Consider the following 12,113-nt stretch of genomic DNA (forward strand, 5'->3'; position numbering starts at 1 on the left):
AGAGGAGAGGAACTACAGGATTATTTCCCACCTCTGTGCAGCCAAAAGCCTATTCATCCCACTGCCATTCTAGCGCCTCCACGTTTATCTGCTCACAAACAACAAGCACAGAGTTTTGCAGAATTTTAAAAGTGCACCAGCTTTTTTGGTGCAGAATTCCCTCCAGAATAATGATAGTGAAGGATTGTTACAGCTGTACATAAATTGTTTTTACTTTTTTTCTTTAAAAAGTAACCTAGGAATTGTATGTAAAAACTGTTGAGTGTTCTTGAAGTTGCAAAATAAAACACTCAAAGTTAGAAGATCCCAGATTTACAGTTCATGCAACCATAATTCTGCTTTCATATGCATTATAAGATGTATAAATTACATAATTATCTATAAATTTCCACACAACTGCTGCCTCATTCAGTATACAAGATGGATGCTCAAAGGGGCTGAATTAAAACTGTGCGGGTAACTTAAAATCTAGCATTTCTTGACTTTCAAGTGCTTGACTTTGCAACTGAAATAATTACTTTAACACAGTTTTTATATGTAATACACTTTGAATGTTACATTTTATGTTCTGATAGAACAAAAGAAAAATTCCAGAGTCAGCACCAGAAGGATTACAGTGGAATTCTGGGTAAGATGTTATTCAGCTATTGCTGTGTAACTTCATAAGAAAAAAAGGCTCAGAATACATACTAGAGGATTGGTCGAAACTTTTTAAATGTCATATATGTTAACATCTTTATTGTTAGAAGATTAAAAGAGTCTAGATTTATGATAAAACACATTTCTGCGACTTCAAAAGTTGACTTGATCCAAGAAATTTGGCATTGTGGAAGAAAATAAGTCCTCACTCTGCATTTGTAAGCAACAAGTCAGAGGCAGTTTATTTCGAGCAATTGCAAGGGAAGACTGAGGTTGGATGGGGAGGAGGGTGCCCCCCCTTCCTTAAATAGATCTTCAAAGTACAAGCAGTAAAAGGCAAGTATATATATACACCTTCCCTTTACATACATCAACGGCTAACTGTTATCTCCCTGCCCACACAATTCCCTTCAGATGCCACCTTATCTCAAGGTTCATGCTGGAGTCAGCATTCCATCCTCATCTTTAGAGCGAAGAGTCTCTTACAATTCTCACTCTCACATTGTTAGGCCTCAAGGTTAGCCTGTCTCTTGCTCTATTTCTATCAACCCTAAGATGGCTGCACACAAATCCCTTTTTTCCCCTTTCCCTGCTTCCACAGCATGTACTCACATAGGAATTTTACAACAGGGAACAGCTATAAAGAAGAAGAAGAATCTGGCAAGATGATCTGGTACCAGTGACCACCAGATTAACATAAAACTAATATAAGAACAGATAAACTTTTAACTGTGTAGATATTAGGTTTATGATTGGAAATTTTGAAAATGGCAGAGATAAATAACACTTTATTTAGATACCTAAATAGGACAGAATGTGGATATATCAGCTTGAACCTGGATAAAAGAAAGGATGATCTTACATTTAAAACTCTGGATAGAGACTCAGGAGTAGGGATGTAAAAGAGTAGTTGAATTGTCGACTACTTGATAAGCCTAGGCTGATCAGGTAGTCAAGTTGACTACTCGCATCCCCCTGCCCTTGCTGCCTCTATATCAGAGGGGAAGCAGGAGCCAGGGCAGGGAGGGAGTGTGTGTGTGTGGGGGGGGGGGAGATGGCTTAAAAGCTGGTCCCCCCAGCACCATCTCCACAGGGGTGGGTGTATGTGTATGGGGGGGGAAGAGACAGGGGAGACAGAGGCGTAGCAGCTCTGCCTTTTAAATGTAGTAAAAGCAGGCTGAGTCCCACACTGCCCCTCTACCTTTTAAATGTAGTAAGAGCCAGCCAGCTCTTACTACATTTAAAAAGCAGAGCCACAGCAGGGTTAGCGCCTGAGGACGGCGCAAGCTGAGACTGTTTAGCTAACCCTGCTGTGGCTCTGTAGTTTAAATGTAGTAGGGGCCGGGCTGCAATGCCCTCCCCCTTATTGACTACTTGAGTAGTCAATGGAAATTCCATCAACTACTCAATTAGCTGCTTATTCGCAATTTAACATCCCTATTCAGGACATCTGAGTTCAGTTCCCTATCCTGCCACAGACTTATCAGGGGATCTTGGCTAAGTCACTGAATCTCCCTATTCCTCACAAATTCCCCATCTGAAAAGTGGGATATGAATTTACTACTTCATTTGTCTAACCTTCACCTAACTTGTCTATATAGATAGATACATAGATAGATAACAATCAGAGCTCTGATTGTCTTCTACTAAATGTATATAGATTGCTTAACATACTGGGACTTCAAATCTTGTTTGGTGCCACCAAAAAGAGGTGTCACTGTTGCTTGATTCACTAATATTTTAAACTTCAAAGGCAGGAACAAAATCTGCAAAAAACATCACTTGGGGATAAAAAGAAAAGTTGGGGATTCTAATGGCTGGCCACCATCATGCTGCATCCCCAACCTGGGAGGAGGAAACTAATGATCCAACCTGATCAAATTCAGTGATGAATCCTGGTCATCCACCACCTAAGGCATGTTGCACATATAATGAAAGAAATACAAGAAATCTAAAGATCCAGGATCAGACAAACCCTGAAAAACTTGCTAAAGTTAGGTGTTACAATCTTTTCTGAAGCCAGAGGAGAAAGGATTGACAACTGCCTACCAACTACAGTACCACCATTAACCAAAGTCCATGGTGAACATGTTCTCATCTCAGGAAAAACCCAACAAGTTGCTGGAAAATTTAATGTGTATTGTTGTTGTATATCAAAGACTCTTTTTATGTATATGTTTTTATTCAAATGACAAATGCTCTTGTTAAGCCAACTTCTCAAGAGTACTAGCTTATAAAACTTGTATATTACTTAAATAGACAATTTGTCTTAGTCACTTCTGATAAATTGCAACTTCACTGCTTAGTCATATACTGATTTTAAGATGTTTCTAAAGTGCCTAAGATACACTGGTATGTTCATTACACAAAGATCTGAGAGCCTGCTCAGTTACAGAAATGAAACCTATTAATGACTTTCTGATCTCTATTTACATAGCTTGCATAAGGTAAGCTAAGATTCACAGAGCCTACAGCTTTCTCTACTATACCAGAAAGAAAGTAGATCTTGTTGAATGACAGATCTTTTAGCTAAAAAGATTACCACTGTTAATAAAAATGTTTGAAATAGCCTGATACAGAATATTTTAACTGAGGTTAAAATTTCAAGTGGCTTTTGATTAATTCTGCATATTTGGTGTAATTAACATATTTGTTTGTGAATTTTTTTCTTTCACATAAACACACTTTACTTATCTAGGATATAATTTGAAATTATAAACCTGACTTTGTGTTTACTATAGTTTTTGTTTATTTTCCAAGTTTATAAACTTTAAAAATTGTTTGGGTTTAGATGAAAGACATTCTGATTTGCATAAATGAACCTTTATTTAAATTAGCACTCTAATAATGTTCTGAATTGTAATATATACTTGTTCAATATTTAAATCTAGAATTACCTATCCAAAACTTGTGACTTTAATTACTGTGGCTCACTACGCCAGAAGAGCTATCTGTTTGTGTTAAGTTTGCAATTTTAAATGAGCTGTTGCTTAAAATTAAATGCATTATTTTGCCATCTTCCTATCTTTTCTATTATTTCCTAACTTCTATTTGGGTTAATAAAAAGCTATGGCGTCACAAAAGTTTGACTCTGTATGTTACTCAAGTTAAGCAATTCCAGCAAATTTTTGGAATATACATTATTCATTGATTTAAATTATTGAATATACACGTTTTCTATTATATCCACTTGTTCTCACATGCCTTCAGTGTGAATCTAACCCAATCAACATATCCCTGAACAGGCTAGGTTCTTGCTGTGATGCAGAGGGAACTTGTGACAAAAAGGCAGTAGCAACAGCTGCACAGACTGAATTAAGAAGAGTGAGTGTTTACCTGGTACTCAGCAACTGTGCAGCTGTTGCTGGGTAGAAGACAGGGATGGTGTTCACCACTCTCTCTGGTCGAGGATCCACTGGCACAGGATCTGCCAGGATTTCCACATATCCAGCTGAGCTCTGACTTGTATGTGGTATGTATGCCCAGCTGGGGAAGAGAAACAGTAACTCCAGCCACTCAAAGTCAAAATGCAGAAGCTAAACCAAAAAAAGAAAGAAAATGGTACCTCAATTCGAGATATAGTTACAATATAACTCCAGAACTAAGACATTTATAGCATTATCCCAACATTCCCATCACACAGCACAAATTCTCACCACTCATTTTAGAGCAGGGATCTGTTCTCAGTAAGATGAACATTTTGTTGCTCCCCAAACAGTGGCAAGTGACTGAGCTGTGAATAAACTCCCCCCTCTTTGCTCCAGGAGAGAACCCCAAACTACATGTTGCTTAAGTTTCCTGTAAGCTGTGCCACACAGCTACACAGCAATCTATTAAGCATCACGCAGGCAGTCAGAGCCCACCTCACCCAGACCTGCCACAGCTGGGATACAGGCACCCTTCCCCAGCCCAAAACTGCCACTGTTGGTTCAAAGATGCCGTGGTGGGGAAAGGCACCTCTCCTTGTCATAGTCCTGGGGCATCCTGCACCCCAATCCCCCCCCTCACCACCATCCACTCCAACTCCAAAGTTCATACTCCCAGCCAGAGCCCTCCTCCCTCCCCTCCCATCTCTCTGCCCCAGTCCTGAACCCCTCATCCCTGGCCTCACGCTCCTAGCCAGTGCCACCAGCCTCTAACCCCAATCCTCTTTTGCAGCGCTGAGCCCTCCCCCATCCCAAACCCCTCTGGCCCACCTTCACCACATGAATTTTGTTAATGAAAACTGATGAAATGTCACACATCACCTCCAAACTGGTGCACATAACAAAACTTACTCTGCATGTGTGGGGAAAAATTAGAAGGAACACTTTAAATAACCTTGAAAACACCTATGCTATTTTACTCCTGAGGAAATTTTGTACCAAAAGAAAAAAAAATGCAAAATTCTGCATACTTTGTCAAAATAACAATATAATCATACCATTTTCAATTATTTTGTCACAATTATTTTGAAATAAATTACCAGTCATTGAAAATGGTGTGACTATATTGTATTATTTCAACTAAAATATGCAGAATTTTTTGACCCGGAATTCCCTCAGGAATACCAGGGTACTGTGTAGCTTAATCTGGGTGCAGGCAGCTCGATAGGGGAAGGGAAAAAGGAGCCTGGGGGTACACATGATCTTGTTGTGGGGTTCTGGGTGCATGGGAAATCGGCTCCCTTGTAGAACCGTAGAGTGAAGGTTAGTGCTTAGTGGGAGGAGTAGGGGTGTGGGAGATTCAGTAGGGTGGGGAGGAGAGGGGGGGAGGTTGTCCTGGCATTTGAGGTGTGGGGTCAGGGAGCATCTGGGTGGGGGTCCAGGTGTGAAGGGCTCCTGATGAAGAGGTGAGGCTCTGAGGGGTGGGAGTCTGCATGCAGGAGGGCTCAGTGATGGAATTCTGGGTGTGGGGAGATCTGAGTGCAGGGAGCTCCTGACGCAGGGGGATGAAGCTTGGCAGGGTGGAGGCCCAGAAGGCTCAGTGGGGTGGTTCTGGGCTTGGGGGATCCCTATGCAGGGAAGCCTACTAGTGGTCCAGATGCATAAGCGTTGGGAGGATGGGGGAAGCAGATCCCTCTACAGCCGTGGTCACCAACCGGTCGCTCACGAGCTACTGGTCGATCTCGAGGCCTCGACCAGTTGCTCGCGAGGTGCCCTGTAAGCCCCGCCCTCATTTCCCTCCCACCCCCCCAGAAGCCCCACTACTTACCTCCAGAGAAGACAGAGGTAGTGTCGGCTTGCGGAGTGCTGGGGTTTGGCTCCGGGGCTTCCCGGCGCGGGGAGGGGGTTGGCGCCAGGACAAGCACCCGCGGGGCTTCCTGGCGCGGGTAGGGGGGTCGGCTCCCTGGGCAGGCGCGCGCGAGTCTTTCTTGCATGGGAGGGCGGCGGGGGGTTGGCCCCGGGCCAGGTGAGCGCGCGCAGGGCTTCCCTGCGTGGAGGGGGAGTTGGCCCCGGGGCAGGCACGCACGGGGCTTCCCTGCGCGGAGGGGGTTTGGTGCCGGGGCAGGCACGCACGCGTGGTTTTCCCTCCGCGGGTGGGGGGGTCGGCCCCCTGGGCAGGCACGCACGCACGCGAGGCTTTCCTGCACGGGGGGGGTGGGGGTGGGTTGGTCCCGGGGCAGGCGCGCAGGGAAGCCCCGCGCGGGGGGGGGGGGGTGTCATCCCTCTGGGCAGGGGCGCGCGAGGCTTTCCTGCACGGGGGGGGGGGGGGGGGGGGGAGGAGATTGGCCCCGGGACAGGCGCGCGCGGGGCTTCCTTGCGCGGGTGGGGGGGTCGGCCCCCTGGTCAGGCAAGCGCTGGTTTCCGGGGGGGGAAGGGGGGGGTGGGATGCTCGGAGGAGGGAGATTCAGGGGACTCTCTGCCTCCACTGGCATCCCACTCCCCTGTTCCCACTCCCCTGTCCCCAGCTACAGAACTGTCCCCACTCCCTGAATTCTGTCCCCATTCGCGTCCCCACTCCCCGAACTCTGTCCCCACTGGCACTCTGTCCCCTGCTGCAGCATCCTGTCCTCTGCCCTCCCAGCACCCTGTTCCCTCTCCCCTGCCCCCAGCCACAGTACTCCGTCCCCACAAAATGTATAATTATAAATGCTTCATTTTAGATTTAAATAGCATGAATAAAAAACAGACCATTTATTTCATAACTATAAACACGTGATTTTAATTGTATGCATTGCATAATTTAAAAATAAACTGTTTATCAGAGTGTGTAAGTAAGGTCTGGGGATAGCAAGTGATGGACAGGAGGAGAATAGAGAGGGCAGGGCTTCAAGGAAGGGGCGGGGCTTCAAGGAAGGGGCGGGGCTTCAAGGAAGGGGCGGGGCGGTAGATCTTCGCCTTTTCTGAGATTTAAAAAGTGATCTTGGGTGTAAAAAGGTTGGAGACCACTGCTCTACAGTGAGACTGCTCCTTTGTAGCTGAGGAGCAATGAGGCCATGTAGTGGGAAGAGGGGTCACAGTATGGGGAGCTGCTGGCTTAACCCCTGTGTATTTGGACCCTCCCCACACTCAAACTTCTCACCTCTCTGCCAAGCTGAGCCTTCCCCACATCTGGCAACCATACCCCATTGAGCCTCACCTCCTGCACCAAGACATGTCCCTTCTCCCTGCCAAACCCCTCCTCCTCCTCGGTGTAGAGCTTTGTGCAGACAGGAGAGGTTTATGTGGGTTGATCTGATCCAACCCTGGCAGGGGCAGAGAAGGGGAAACTTCATCCATCCTCCCCCAGTGGGACATCCCAAACACACCTCCTCCTTCTTGTAGGGTATGTCTACACTGCCACCCTAGTTCAAACTAGGGTGGTTAATGTAGGCATTGGAACTTGCAAACGAAGCCCGGGATTTAAATATCCCGGGCTTTATTTGCATGTTTCCGGGCGCCGCCATTTTTAAATGCCCCGTAGTTCGAACTACTGCCCGCGGCTGCAAGGAGGCTTAACGGTAGTTCAAATTAGGAGCTTTAATTCAAACTACCTAGTCCGTGCCGCGTGTAGCCACGGGCAGTAGTTTGAACTACGGGGCATTTAAAAATGGCGGCGCCCGGGAACATTCAAATAAAGCCCGGGATATTTAAATCCCAGGCTTCGTTTGCAAGTTCCAATGCCTACATTAGCCACCCTAGTTTGAACTAGGGTGGCAGTGTAGACATACCCATGGTGACTTACCTCTACCCCACCTGCCCAGACTGCTGGGAGGGTCATGTGAGCACTGATACAGTTTTCTTTTTGTTTCCCCCACTGTAACTCTTTTTCTCTGGGAAGCAAAGAGAATCTGTAGGGGAGGATGTGGAGTGTCTTTCTGCACAGAATTCTACCAGAAGTAGCAATTTACTGGGCACTAGGCCTTGCATTCCCTAGGCTCAGGTTTCTTCCCACCAACGGTATGGTGGCAATTCATTTATAGCATCCTAAGCTTTGGCAGTGCTTGGTATTTCCAGACCATATTTCTAACCTGTCTTCACCAGCGTTTGAAGCTCATCCCAATGCAGAGTTCTTTGCAAATAAAATTAACGTGCTCTTCACCTATCTTAGATTATTGATAAGTTGCAAAACAGAAAACCCTGAGCCTCCATTATTGGTGTCACGCATCAGCCTCCAATTCCAGATACTGCATCTTACTCAAGAGCCTCGGGGCAGGCCTCATCACAGTTGCATCCCATCCAAGCCAAAATTTCGTGGTACATGGTTAAGGATGTTACCTATTGGCTAATTTACTAGTCAAGTAGTCGATGGAATTTCCTGCTGTGGCTCTTGTACATTTCAAAGGAGAAATGTGGAACTCCGCATGCAGCCCAGGGCCAGTGGGAAGTCCTGCTGACTCCAGGCTGCATGTGACGTGCCAGCTTTGAAATGTAAGAGAGTCCCCAGTGGGGGCTCTTATGCATTTCAAAGCAGAAGTGCCCTCATGGAGCCCGGGGTCAACGGAGGACTCTGACTTGCCCACTGATCCCAGGCTCCATGTTGCGCTGCCAATTTGAAATGCCACACGGAGCCTGGCATTTCAGCTGACCACGGGTTCCATGTGGCATTTCCCCTGATCCCAGGGTTCCAGCTGATCCCGGGTTCAACGGAAATGTCATGCAGAACCTGGGATTAGCTGGGGAGTCCCAGCTGACCCCAGGCTCCACGCAGCGCTGCCCCTTTCCAATGCCGAGACGGCATTCCAAAGGGCAGCTCTGCACAGCTGAGCCCAAGATCAGCCATGCAGAGCTTCCCCTTTGAAATAACCCATTTCCCCCCCTCTGCTGCCTCTGATAGAGGCAGCAAGGGTGAGGGAATCGACTCGTCAACTAGTCCTTAACATCCTTATACACAGTATCATGGGCTTCACCAAAAGCCTAGCATAATTCATTCCCCCGTTGTAACTTCAGCTTCACAGCCTGTAATGCAAGCAAGCTTCCTGTTGTTGGTCTTATCAGCTTCTCAGAGTACATCTCACAAAGTGTTTGCTCCATTACTTGATTAGTAACTGAAACTACACTTCAATGGTAATTGACAAGATCAACCTTCTTCCCCTGCTTCTTTTCTCCAGTTATTCCAGAGTCCAAAAAGTTTAGGAGCTATCTCGTTAGCAATGAAAGTTGACAAATTTCACCGTCCCTCCCTGGCATTTGAACTCACTACCTTTCCCTCACAAGACACATATTTGCTCTCCCAAGTTACACATTCTGTTGTTTGCAAGGTCCCATAGATATTGTACCAAGAGCAGGATCCTGCAGGCTGCCTGTTGCCATACCTCACAGGGCATTGAACCAGTGTTGTCTTGCACATACAGGTTACCATCCATTAGCTTCGCTTTCCCCTCCTGCTTTCTTCCATCTGTCAGGTAGCCAATCAGGATTAGGTGAGCCCGAGGCAGAACACTCTGTTTGGGCACGATGACCTCATCTTGGTGAGCCCATTCCTTGAACTCCCTGGTGCTCCAGGTCATGTGACTACAGCAGGGTGTGTGTTGTTGGCATTGCAGGTCAGAGATGGAGATGAAGCTGAAGAAAAGGGAAAGAATTATAACATGAAAGGATGAGGAAGAAATGGGGGGGGGGGGGGGATTTAGACATTTTGCTGCCGGTCAGGCTCAGCACAGGTGTTATAATCTCCTAATGTAATGTAATGCCATTAACTTGCCCTCAGAGATGTTGTGTCATCATATGGGAAATCTTGGGCGAGAATGTACTCATTTCAATGGCATTATACAGGGTTCAACGCTGAAATGGCCACCGTATTAGGAGGACAATCTGTTTCCATATTTACCCTAAGAGCACACTTAATAAGTGATCTGGTCACATGGCTGGGCACACACGGGACATGTGAAGAAATATTTGGGAACAACAAGTGAAAAATATACTCATCTGAACAACCTTCATAGGAGATGTGAGGAGGCTTTATTCCACAGTTTAGGCAGAATGTTAATGGGCCATTCCATGAGAAGACCAAGGATAATGCCTAGAGTGTGGTGGAGGATTCTGTAAAGTGGCACTTCTCTCTTCTAAATTAATACTGACCCCATTTCCCCAGCAAGGTGCTTGGAGGTCCTGACCTGTAGCCAGAAGAGGCTGACTGTAGACGTCTCTGTACCACTTATGGAGAAGGATCAAAACAATGCTGCTAACCTTAAAGTTCAATTTTCATCTTAACAGACCTTGATTAAAGGATGTGAGGCTGAGATGTCAAATCAAAGCGATCTTAGGCTCATCTCTTCATCTGTAAGAATGTAGCCAAGCTTAATGTATTCCACCTTAAACTATGAGACTGGATAAAGACAAGTTCTCCACCCTATCAAGCACTGTTAGTGAGCAACACTATGTGCCAGAGATTCTACAATGTTGAGACTGATCAAGTCACTAAATATCAGACACACTGGTGACATCATCAGCATTCCCAACCCAGCTGGTTGGCCTAGCAATCTGTGTGCCTAGCAGTAACAATACCCACACCTCAGATATAGGCCTTGTCTACATTAAGAAAGTTCAGCAAAAACTTCCTACTGGTGTCAACACCAATATCAGTAACATGGGAAGTTTTTAGCGTAGACAGCACTCCAGATTGTAGTTTCAACTCTTGCACCTTTGTACTTAGTTGACAAGGTTTTGGAAACGGCTGTTATGTTGGAATGCTGTTTAAACTAGGGCCTCCACAGAATGCAGATGAAGTGCTGCAAACTATAGAGTTGCAGGGACCAAGGACAGGTCTACACTACAAGCGCTGCAATGGCACAAGTGCAGGTACACTGTGTAGTATAAACACTCACTACAGCAATAAAAAGGCTTCTTCCACTAGTGTGAAAAATCCACCCTTCTCTTCTATCCAACTAGCTGCAGGGGGCATAAGTCAACCTAATTATGATGCACGGAGTAGCAATGCACCTAGGTTGACCTAACTTTCAGGTATAGTCAGGCCTTAGTAAGTGGGAGTCAATTAAGTCAAGAAGATGTACCAGGCTGACCAAGAGAAGCCTATACCTTTAGAGCTAACAAGCCAAACCCCTCCTGATCTTCATCAAGGATCTACGACCTACCATAGATGATGATCCCTCACACTTGCCTGCCTCCCAAGATGTGCAAGACATTGCTTACAGACAGCCACCCAACCTAAGGCAAATACCACCAACTTCACACCCTCCAACAGAAACACTAATCCAGGAACCTATCCCTGCAACAAACTCCATTGCCAACTCTGTCCACACATCTACCCTACTGACACGATCACAGAACCTAACCACATCAGCTATATCAAAGGCTCATTCACATGCACATCTACTAACGTAATATATGCCATCGTGTGCCAACAATACCCCTCTGCCATATACAAACAAACAAACAGTCTACACAAAAGAACAAATGTTCACAAATCAGACATTAAGAATGGCAACATCCAAAAGCCAGCAAGGGAGCACTTTAACCTTCCTGGACACACAGTTTCAGACTTGCAAGTTGCTATTCTCAGTAAAACTTTGAAAACAAACTGCAGAGAGAAACTGCTGAGCTGGAATTCATGTGCAAATTTGACACTCTGAACCAAGGTCTAAAGAAATGCATGGAGTGGTTCTCCAATTACAATAGGTAATTTCCCATTTAGGTACTCTCACCTTTGTTATTAGAGATGAGCCACATCCCTTCTGATTTAATTAATCCGGATGTCATGCTCCCATCTCTGTATCCTTTCTTTTTCTCTTCAGCATCTGAGCAAATGAGTGGTAGCTCACAAAAAGCCTACGCTCTAACACCCTAATCAATTGGTTAGTCTTTAAAGAGCCACCAAAAACCTTGTTTTTGCGGGAACCGAGGAACACAGCTACCTCTCTGAAACAAGGGAACCAAACTCTCCCCAAGACTCAGAGCTGACCGTAGCCGGGCTGAGTGCTACCCTTGGCTAGTCATGCGGACTCAGACCTTGTGAAAGGGTCGTTCTAATACAAGGCGGTCACATCAGAGCAGCCTGCGCTGGCGCGGAGGGCCGGGCCCTGCAGTTCCCGTCATGGAGCAGGAAAGCGGGGA

The 12,113-nt window shown here is 46.0% G+C and overlaps 1 protein-coding gene across 5 annotated transcripts in view; it reads right to left on the reverse strand.

The window, feature by feature from the left end:
- Nucleotides 1-12,113, reverse strand: part of CTC1 (CST telomere replication complex component 1) — a 36,357-nt gene that overhangs the window by 23,536 nt on the left and 708 nt on the right. For all 5 annotated transcript variants that reach the window (XR_012897126.2, XR_012897129.2, XR_016347673.1 and 2 more), the window contains 2 exons: nucleotides 9,356-9,605; nucleotides 3,976-4,175 (listed from right to left, as the gene is read on the reverse strand). Coding sequence is in view for 2 of the 5 variants with exons in the window: in XM_006132917.5 (XP_006132979.3) it covers nucleotides 3,976-4,175; nucleotides 9,356-9,605 (450 nt within the window). In the remaining 3 variants the exon portion in view is untranslated. The remainder of the gene's footprint in view (nucleotides 1-3,975; nucleotides 4,176-9,355; nucleotides 9,606-12,113) is intronic.

The sequence above is a fragment of the Pelodiscus sinensis genome, chromosome 1 (genome assembly GCF_052426305.1).
Source record: "Pelodiscus sinensis isolate ZL-2025 chromosome 1, ASM5242630v1, whole genome shotgun sequence".
Lineage (NCBI taxonomy): Eukaryota > Metazoa > Chordata > Testudines > Trionychidae > Pelodiscus > Pelodiscus sinensis.